This window comes from Trichechus manatus, unplaced genomic scaffold, assembly GCF_000243295.1.
Source record: "Trichechus manatus latirostris isolate Lorelei unplaced genomic scaffold, TriManLat1.0 scaffold00214, whole genome shotgun sequence".
Lineage (NCBI taxonomy): Eukaryota > Metazoa > Chordata > Mammalia > Sirenia > Trichechidae > Trichechus > Trichechus manatus.
In genome coordinates this window covers 3,874,787-3,885,787 of record NW_004444150.1, presented here as the reverse complement: position 1 = coordinate 3,885,787, position 11,001 = coordinate 3,874,787, and the positions used below count along the sequence as shown (strand labels likewise).

Below are 11,001 nucleotides of genomic sequence, written 5' to 3'. Positions count from 1 at the left end.
TTTTCTATGCTCTGAAATAGTTTGAGTAGTACTGGTGTGAATTTTTCTCTGAATGCTTGGTAGATTTCTCCAGGGAAGCCATCTGGGCCAGGGGTTTAGGCTGTAATCTTTATGGGAGTAGATCGCTATTTCTTTCTCCCGTGGAGCCACTCGGTGAGTTTGAACCGCCGACTTGGTTAGCAGCCAAGTGCTTAACTGTTGCGCCACCAGGGCTCCTTTGGATTATTGAGTACATCTCCTACAAACCTAGCACCTAGAAGGTGCTTGATAAGTAGTAGTTGAAGTGAGTATCTTTCCATGTTGTACCTTAAAAAAGCCTGTGGGATTTATGTTTTCCTTCTGTACTATTAAGTGGCCTTTCTGATGCTAACAGAACAAGACACCCTCGAGGGTTTGGCAAAGATTTCATATTGCCTTGTTTCTTATTTTAGTTATGGGACCCTACGTGAGGAAAGTCCTGTGTGATGAGCTGGGGGCCCCAGCCAATTCTGCCATAAACTGTGTTCCCCTGGAAGACTTTGGAGGGCAGCACCCTGACCCAAACCTGACCTACGCCACGACCCTTCTTGAAACCATGAAAGGAGGGGAATACGGATTTGGAGCTGCATTTGATGCTGACGGGGTAAGTAGGAAAGCTCTCTGCCTGCTGACTCTTTTACCATATAATAAGCCAAGCATCAGAAACCAGAAAATTAACGAACACATCTGGTGCTAACATGTAGGGGTCATACCTAACCTAACTGGCTCCACATCTGTTCTTCTGTCTGATTGCTAAATATTGCAGTTAAATACAAATCACTTTTATTTGGCCCAGATTAGCATCATGTTATGAAGAGGTTGTTTCTTTTAAAAAATATTCACGTAGTAAATCTTTGTTTATGGCTGGTTTTCTTGAAAGCCCTGTGTTAAACAACTAGCTATTTCAGCAATAGCCCCTGTTCTCCATTATTTTTGAGGAGAAAGAAGGAATTAGTGATGTGGAGGCCACTGAATGCTAAGGTTGTTGTTAGTTGCTGTTAAGTCAGCTATGACTCACGGTGACCTAATTTATAATAGAAAAAAACATTGCCTGGTCCTGCACCATCTTCATGATGGTTGGAATGTTTGAGTCCATTGTTGCGGCCATTGTGTCAATCCATCTCATGGAGGGTTTCCCTTGTTTTTGCTGACCCTCTACTTTACCAAACATGGTGTCCTTTTCTAGTGATTGGTTTTTCCTGATGATGTGTCCAAAGTAAGTGAGCCAAAGACTGGCCATCCTTGCTTCCAAGGAACATTCCAGTTGTATTTCTTCTATGACTGATTTGTTCGTTCTTCTGGCAGTCCATGGTATAGTCAGCAGGTGGAATCTAGGTCTTGACATATTTCTAGTCCTGTCAGATCCAGGGATTTAACAAAGGGTTTCCCATGTCCTCTTTGGCCTCGTTCAAGTTGCTTTAGGCCGTGTAAACATCGGAAGGCAGTCGAGTGGCTTGTGATGGCTGTGGGAATGGGATGCTACCGAAGACATGTCTGTCTGATCATTTTCTTGCCTTCTGTCCCCCAGGACCGTTATATGATCCTAGGCCAAAACGGCTTCTTTGTGAGCCCTTCCGACTCCCTGGCCATCATTGCTGCCAACCTCTCTTGCATTCCGTATTTCCGTCAGATGGGTGTCCGCGGGTTTGGGAGGAGCATGCCAACCAGCACGGCTCTGGACAGGTAAGCGAGGGTGTTCACCGTGAGAAGCCTCACGGTAGGCCTCTGATGTTGATGTCCCCCTCGTCTGAGGCTGTTGCTTATTCTTCCCTACTCCACTGGGAACTTGTTGAAAGCATGGGAATTCAGAGACAAGGTGTAGTATAGTGGGGAGGAGCATGGGTGCTAGAGTCCGTTGGATTGAACTTGGTTCTTGGTCCTGCCACTTATTAGCTGTGAGAACGCGGGAGACTTATTTGATCTCTGTGCCTCAGTTTTCTTATCTGTAAAATGGAAACAATAATAGTATCATCTTAACATGGATTGTTATGACGTATGAGTGAGATGATTCATGTAAAACATTTAGCAGAGTGTCTGGCACATAGTAAATGTTTAGTAAATAAAACTTACTAAATCTGAAAGTGTATGCAAACGAGGTAGATAAAGCATAGGATTTGTGTTAATATGCTAGCTTTTACCCTCATTGAAATACAGTTGCTGTCGAGTTGACTCCAACTCATGATGACCCCATGTATGTCGGAGTAGGACTGTGCTCCATAGGGTTTTCAATGCCTGGATTTTTAGAAGTAGATTGCAAGTTATTTCTTCTGAAGAACCTCTGGGTGGACTGGAACCACCAACATTTTGGTTAGCAGCTGAGCCTGTTAACCGTTTGCATCACCCAGGGACCCCTTACTCTTATTATCTCTGTAAAAATAGAGACGATGCTTTCTAGGTTTGTTGTGAGAATGATGTGAGGTAGTGCATGGTAAGTGACCAAGAGGAGATTCGCTTAGTAGGGCCTCAAACTGTGTTAGGTTCCTTTCTTCACCCCTACCATCTTTAATCTTGTCTTATAAAACAGTGGATTTCAGAGTCTAATATTTTCAGACAACATATATTATTATAAAAGCAGTACATGTCTGTGGTGGAAAATTAGAAAACACAGACAAACTAAGAAAATTTAAACATCGTCTCCCCCTCCTTGAGTTTCCTATGTTAATAGGTAAATGTATATTCCCTACTGGATCTCTTTCCATACATCTATAATATACATGCTTGCCTTTTTTTTTAATACTGTCTTAGTCATCTAGTGCTGCTATAACAGAAATAACACAAATAGATGGCTTTAACAAAGAGAAGTTTATTCTCTCATAGTCTAATAGGCTAGAAGTCCAAATTCAGGGCATCAGCTCCAGGGAAAGGCTTTCTCTCTCTGTTGGCTCTGGAGGAAGGTCCTTGTCATCAATCTTCCTCTGGACTAGGAGCTTCTCCGCACAGGAACCCTGGGTCCAAAGGACTCGTTCTGCTCCTGGCACTGATTTCTTGGTGGTATGAGGTTGCCCTGTCTGTCTGCTCACTTCTCTCCTTTGTATCTCAAAAGAGATTGGCTCAAGACACAAATCCAATCTTGTAGATTGAGTCCTGCCTTATTAACATAACTGCCACCTATCCCACCTTATAACATCGTAGAGGTAGGATTTACAACATATAGGAAAATCACATCAGATGACAGAATGTTGGACAATCACACAATACTGGGAATCATGGCATAGCCAAATTGATACACATATTTTTGGAGGACATACTTCAATCCATGACAAATGCCAAGAAGAGATCAAAAGGTATATACTGTTTTGTAACCTACTTTTTCTTTTCCATCAACAATCTTCAACTTTCTATTAATAAATTTTTAGCTCATCTACAAGGAAGATCATATTCAAATTTCCCCTGGGCATCCCCAAAATGTCTCTTGTAGATGATTTGCACAAAGTAGTATCCCATCCAAGACCACTCATCTGGTTGTTGTGTCCCTTGAATCTTTTATCATCTGACATGATCCTTTTCTTTTTCTCTTTTACTTAATGACCATGATTTTTGAAGAAACCTGACCAGTTGTCCTGCAGAATGTCCATCTTCTGGATTTTTGTGGTTATCTCCTCATGGTGTTATTCATTCATTCACTCATTCATTTATTTGGTAAAATGTACATACAGTGAAATGCATATACCTTAAGGGTAAAATTTGGTGTTGATAAATGAATATACCACCAACTAGATGAAGACATACAACATTTTCTTCACTCCCAAAAAGTTCTTCATTGCCTCCTTCTAGTCAATTGCAACTCTCTCCCTGTAGGAACTGTTTTCCTGTTATCTGTCCCCATATATTAGTTTTACTTGTTTTTGGCATGTCACATGAATGGAATCATAAACTACATACTTGTTTGTGACTGGCTTTTTTCATTTAATATAACATGTATGTATATGTTTGATTCACCCATGTTGTTGCATGTGTCAGCAGTTCATTTCTTTCTATTACTGTGTTGTTTACCAATGCGTGCACATATCAGTGTTTATCTAATCTCCTGTTGATGGACATTTGAGTTCTTTTCAGTTATTATGAATTATGCTGCTATGAACATTCTCATCCAAGTCTTTTTGTGGACATGTCTTCATTTCTTCTGGAAATAAGTGTTTAGGATTAAAATGCTGGTCATAGTATATGTATATGCTTAATTTTGTAAGAAACCAACAAACTGCTTCCCACTTTACACGATTGTTTGCAGTGTATGAGTTTCAGTTGCTTTATATCTTCATCAACATTTGGTGTTATTAGTCTTTTTTATTTTAGCCATTCTAGTGGATACAAAATATTATTTCATTGTGGTTTAGATTGGCATTATCCTAATAACTAATGATGTGAGGACACTTTTCTTGTGCTTATTGGCCATCTGTATTTCTTCTTTTGTAATGTACCTGTTCATGTCTGTTGCCCATTTTTTAATTGGGTTGTTTGTCTTTTTGCTATTGATTTCTAGCAGTTCATTATATATTCTGAATAGAAGTCCTTTTCTGACATATGTATTGCAAATATTTTCTTTCTGTTTGTTGTTTACCTTTTTATTTTCTTAATGTCTTTTTTTATTTTTAATAGCTTTATTAAAAATTCACCATTTTAAGTGTACAATTCAATGATTTTAGTATACTTACAGTGCTGTGCAAACATCCCCACAATCCAGTGTTAGAACTTTCCCATCATTCCAAACATTACCCTCGTTTCAATTGCAGTTAATCTCCACTCCCAGCCCTAGGTAGCCATTGACCTGCTTCTGTCTCTTTAAAGTTGCCTTTTCTTGAGATTTTATATAAATTTAACCGTGTCTTTTGATGAGGAGACATTCTGTAATTTTGACAAAGTCCAGCTTATTATTTTTTTCTGGTACGGTTAGTTTATACTTTCGGTCCTTTAGTAAAATTTCTTTATCTACCCCAACGTCAGAAAGATTTTTTTACCTATGTTTTTTTCTAGAATCTTTATAGATTCTAAGACATCTTTTATGTTTTTATGCCCTCACTTTTTACATTTAAGTCTATGATTGATTTTGAATTAATGTTTGTGTGTGGTATGAGGTAGGGGTCGAGGTCCACTTCTTTTTCTCCCTATCTAACTGTTCAATACTATTTATTAGAAAGAATTTCATTTCCACTAAATAGCCTTGGTAACTTTGTTAGAAATCAGTTGATCGTATATGTGGGTTTATTTCAGGACTCTATTCTCTTCAATTGATTTATTTGTCTGTCCTCATGCTGGTGCCACACTGTCTTAATTACTGAATGTCTACAGTAAGTCTTGAAATCAGATGAATTCTCCAACTCTTTTTCCTTTTTGTTAAGTTAGAAAAAAAAAAAATGTATTACCTAGGCCCTCCTGCATTTCCATATACATTTTAGGATCAACTCATCAATTTTTACCAAAAACCTGTTGGAATTTTAATTGGGATTGTGCTGAATCTATAGATCAATTTGGGGAGAATTGCATTTTAATAATATTGAGCCTTTAATCCATGGATGTGGTATGTCTATCCTTTTATTTAGATTTTTAAAAAGTTCTCTCACTTATGTTTTGTATTTTTTAGTGTAGAGGTCTCACACAATTAAAAAAATTATTACTGAGCATTTTACATATTTTGATGCTACTGTAAATGGGATAGTTTTATAAATTTCATCTTCTAATTGTTTGCTGCTAGTAATCAGATATACAATTGATTTTTATAAATTAACCTTGTATCTTGTGGCCAAATGGGAGAAGAATCCTATACCTGTTGGATGCCCCTGAAGTGATATTGATATCAAGCCCATGATGAACTGACCTCAGTTGAAAATTATTGCTTGGCAGTACCGAAGAGTAGGGTATATGGTCCCATGGTTCTTTCCACTTGCCTTTACTTATAGCCTTCCACTAAAAAAAATCAGTAAAACTGTAAAGAGCAACGCAAAAATGGGACCATCTCTAGAAATTGGTGACTCAGAATAATATAGAGTCTCAAGTGCTAGGTAGGTTATTTATATTATGGGAGTGTGTTTGACAATAACACCTTCCATTTTAGGAAGAATTTTTGGATATGTGATAGCACTTGGGAAACCCTGGTGGCACAGTAGTTAAGAGCTATGGCTGCTAACCAAAAGGTCAGCAGTTTGAATCCACCAGGTGCTCCTCGGAAACCCTGTGGGGCAGTTCTCTTCTGTCCTATAGGGTCACTGTGAGTTGGAATCCGCTCGATGGCAGTGGGTTTGGTTTGGTTTGACAGCACTTGATCTTTGCAATAATCGAGTGACGCAGTTAGAGTAACGTTGTTAGCTGCCGTTGAGTCAGCCCCGAACTCATGGTAACCCCGTGCACAATGGGACAGAACACTGCCTGGTCCTGTGCCAGCCCCGTGGTCAGCCGTGGATGGGACCGTTGTGATCATACGGCTTTCACTGGCTGATTTGCAGAAGTAGCTCTCCTTTCTTCTGAGTTAGTTTTAGTTTCAAAACTCTGCTGAAACCTGTTCAGCATCATAGCAACACGCACGCCTCCACTGACAGATAGGTGGTGACTGTGCATGAGGTGCATCGGCTGGGGCTCTAACCAGGTCCCCCACCTGGAAGGTGAGAACTCTACCACTGAGACACGAGTGCCTCCAGGATAACATTGCTCTCTCCTTAGGAAAGGTGGTGAACATGTTATCAGCGAAGCGATTCGAGCAAGGTCACACAGCTAATAAGACATTGACTCAAGATTAGAAACGAGATCTTGTGATTTAATTTACTATTGCATCTGCCCAGTAAGTACAATTCGATCAGGACGGCCCCTGAGAAACCAGTTGAGAATACTGCCCTGCTCTCCCAGGAGTAGCCAGCGACTTCCCATTCCCTGGCCGGGGGACGCTGGTTTCATTCTGACGGCAAAAGCCATTTGTCCTCTTTTCTCGTGGAAGTTTCCCCAGCAGTTCTAGATTTCATTTTATCCCCCCTTCCCAACAAACCTCTGTTTTGGTCAGAAACCAGACACCTTGCTTAGAAATTTCACAAAGGACCCGTTTTGATACATAAGTGACTGTTTAAAAGAATTATTCATGCTTGCTGGTTGGGATCAGAATTCCGGGGGGCTCTGATGTGGTGATTTGTTTTGGGTGTTTGATTTACTGCCCAGTTCCCACGTGATTTCTCACGATAGATACTTTGGAAACATCTTTATTCCTAGGTAAGCTAAAGGCAACTTCAAAATTTCCATCCTGACAGTGGTTTCCCATATAGGTTATTATTATTTTTCAATTAATAAAACTGCAGAAATGTGCCCATGAATGCCAGATCCCATAGGAATCACACCTGAGTCGTCAAGGGACATTCACTAAATGGCACACTTTCCTAAACTCCTGGGGTTCCAGAACAAGGCCCTCGTCTCACCTGTGCAACTGATGAATTATTCAGACAAACAGACTAGAGGCTGCAAGAGCTTTAGAAATGTTGGATAGACTATCTTTTGTTCAGCTGTTGTTCACAGATAATTGTTGTTCCCCGAGAGGAGACTTGCAGCGTCTTTAATTTCTGCTTTGACAGTGTCACTAAAACAAGGATTCCATTTACCCTGGAATAATGCAGTTTCAGCCTTTAGAAATGGTGCTCTTTTGGAGCTTTGTCATTCAGAATGTGTCTGACTTGTGGCTGTAGATGAGTCTGTGTGCTGAAAACATTTTGATTCAAATAATTTGAGAAGTGAAGCACACTCAAAGTGTCTTTGTGGCCCAGGCTTCATCTCTGCGCCATGCGGGAGTACAAATACTCCTCCGTGTCATTGTACTGCAGTAATATTTATGCAGCGCCCATCTGTGCTTGGGGCGGTGTCCATTGCTATGCAGGGCAAGGCAAACACGCTCAGGTTTGATTCCTATTCACTAGAGATATTTACAGTCCCAAAGAGGGAGTCAGATCTGAAAAGTATGTTTGACTATAACGATGGCCATGTAAGGTCCCAAAACCCATTGCCTTCAAGTTGATTCCTACTCATAGTGACCCTATAGGACAGAGTAGAACTTCCCTATAGGGTTTTCAAGGCTGTAATCTTTATGGAAGCAGACTGCCACATCTTTCTCCCACGGAGCGGCTGGTGGGTTTGAACGACCAACCTTCCGGTTAGTAGCCGAGTGCTTTAACCACGGGGCCACCAGGGCTCCTCATATAAGGTCCACCACCCATGAATATGGCGTGGAGGGAGTAAGTGCTTTTGTACCGTCCACTTGTGGCCACCCCTGCTCACTATTCATTTCTTGACTCAAGAAATATTCATTTATTGAGTCTTCATGTCCTAGATATGGGGGAGGTGGTGGTTCAGTGGTAGAATTCTCGCCTTCCATGTGGGGAGACCTGGGTTTGATTCCCGGCCAAGGCACCTCATGGGCAGCCACCACCCGTCTGTCAGTAGAGGCTTGTGTGTTGCTGTGATGCTGAACAGGTTTCAGCGGCGCTTCCAGACTGAGATGGACTAGGAAGAAAGGCCTGGTGAACTAATCCCAAGAATCAGCCAATGAAAACCCTACAGATCGTAACAGTCCCCACAGCCGATCATGGGGATGGTACAGGACTGGGCAGCGTTTTGTTCCATGGTGCATGGGGTCACTGTGAGTCAGGGGCCCGCTCCACCACAGCTAACCCCACCACCACCACCACCAGTGTCTTCGATGGCCCATTGGAGCTTACAGCTAACGGGGAAGACACCCAACAAACAAGTAAAGGAACTCATACGTAGATACAAATTGTAACACGTGCTTGAGGGCGTGAACTGGAGGCAGTCATGGGGAACGATCGGTGAGGATGAGGCATTCTGCTTCCATAGGGTAGTCAGGGAAGGCTTCTCTGAGGAGGCTATGGGTAGGACCAGAGATGAGACACACGAGGCTGGACCTGGCAACCATGTCGAGATTAGAAATGGCCCATAGCACATGTGAAATATTTATTGCTCAGAGTGTAGTCTATAGTGACTTATTGCCAACCCCCAGTCTAAAATATGCCCTGTAGCTTTATCTTGAACATATTCAGCCGGCTTTTGGAATCCAGATGGCGTTAATCCTGCAAGTATGCAAGTATCTACTGATCTGTGATGACCTTGGTGCTGACGGCGTCTGTTGGGTCTGTGCTGTTTTGTCTCTGCGTTCAGTCATGAGGGATGACAGTCATGGGCGAGGCTGTGGTGTGAGCCAGTATCTAACGGCTCCCTCAGTCTCCCAGAGCGATGCGGATTATTATTTCCCTCAACAGATAAACATGTTCAAGTTTCTCTTACCTTAAAAAAAAGGTCTTTATTGTGCTAGTTCTTATTGTGAGGATAACGCGGCAGGACCAGGCAGTGTTTCGCTCTGTTGTACGTATGGTTGCCATGAGTCGGAGCCAGCTCCACGGCAGCTCGACAACAACTTCCTCGAAACTCTCCTTAGCTGGTCCCTGGGGTCAGGCCAGGAAACAGATGGTGTACTCCAAAGGCGTTTACTAATGAGAATTCAGTCATTGTCATTGAATAACCTGTCCACAGGAGTAGGGGTGAGGTTAGGGAAACCAAAGGATTCTTGGGATGGGGAGGCACCCAGGGAGTAGCAATAGCAGGAAGCTGTCAAGATCCCTAGGAGCAAAAGGTCAAGGGAAGACGCGAGGGTCAAGGTGTGGAGTCAGGGTAACCATAGCCCGGTGAGGGCTGGTGCTGTGAACGAAGGCTGTCAGACAGGAGCTGAACTTGTCGGGGAGGTAGAAGTACCCCAACTTCTCTCTTCTCCCAGCCTCCCATCTCCTACTTGTGCCTCCTGCTGGCCAAACCCAACTGGAAACCAGAAGTCAAGGGAGCCTGGTTGATGCGTCTGCGCGTTCAGCCTCTGAGGGCAGATAACCGGGCAGAGAAGGGGAGAATGGACCGAGGACCCCAGGATGGAAGGGCGCACACACAGAGAGCAGTCAGCACCATGGCCAATCTTACTGATAATCTCTTCTTCTGAGCTCCCAGCCTCCTGTTTGCACCCCCCTTTTTTAGACCTCAAGTGTCATCCAGCTCATCATTGAAAAACATCCTTTCGTAACTGGTCCAAGTGGAAGGCCCATTTATGATTGTTCAAAAATAATCAATGTAGTCCCTTTTTTCTGGGTGATGCAAATGGTTAAACCACTCGGGTGCTAACTGAAAGGTTGGAGGTTGGAGTCCATCCAGAGGTGCTTCAGGAGAAAGGCCTGGTGCTCCACTTTCAAAACATCAGCCAGTGAAGACCTTATGGATCAAAACAGCCCAGCCTACAGCCAATCCTGAGGACTAGGCAGCATTTAGTTCCATTGTGCACGGGGTCGCCATGAGTCAGGGACTGATTCGGCGGCGGTGGACACCACCATCGCTACCAGTGGTTGGCACGGGGAGTGTACCTGAATGGCGTGATGAAAATGAGTGAGGAATAATTGCGTGATCTTCTGGGTATAGTAAGACTGTACTACTTGATAAGTAGTACAAGCAGGTGAGTCTGTAGCGAGTGGAAGTTTTAGTAATATGTGGGTGCTGAAGCCCTTAGCACACATGACTTAATCAGGGTGAGATAAAAGGAAGCAGCCCCGTACCAGTGATTCCCTAGGCAATAATTAAACAGTGTTGTTTATGTCTTGTCCTGGTGAGTAGGGTGAGTGACAGGCTCCTTTCTCGACACTAGGGAATGCCTGCCTTTACCTCTCTCTGTGGTGTTTGTGTTCCCCTGTTGGAATGGCCTTTGGGAATGACTCGGGTTTGTATTCAGTATTTCTAAGAGCTGGCGTCTGAGGAAGGAAGGATCTCTTACCTATACTTAGAAGGCATTTGTGTATGGACTGGCTAGACTGAGAGGGATACATTGCTAACATTTGAGACTAGAGGCTGCAAGAGCTTTAGAAATGTTGGATAGACTATCTTTTGTTCAGCTGTTGGGAGCCATCTTGGGTTTCTGCTGTCTGAGCGGCTCGCTTTTGGAGGAGCATTAAGTGACCTGAATTCTAAGCTGTG

General features: G+C 42.8%; 1 protein-coding gene across 1 annotated transcript in view; it reads left to right on the top strand.

The window, feature by feature from the left end:
* PGM5 (phosphoglucomutase 5) overlaps nucleotides 1-11,001 on the top strand; it is a 247,358-nt gene that overhangs the window by 82,312 nt on the left and 154,045 nt on the right. The window contains exons 5-6 of the mRNA XM_023742658.1: nucleotides 432-622; nucleotides 1,547-1,701. Of these exons, the coding sequence (XP_023598426.1) occupies nucleotides 432-622; nucleotides 1,547-1,701 (346 nt within the window). The remainder of the gene's footprint in view (nucleotides 1-431; nucleotides 623-1,546; nucleotides 1,702-11,001) is intronic.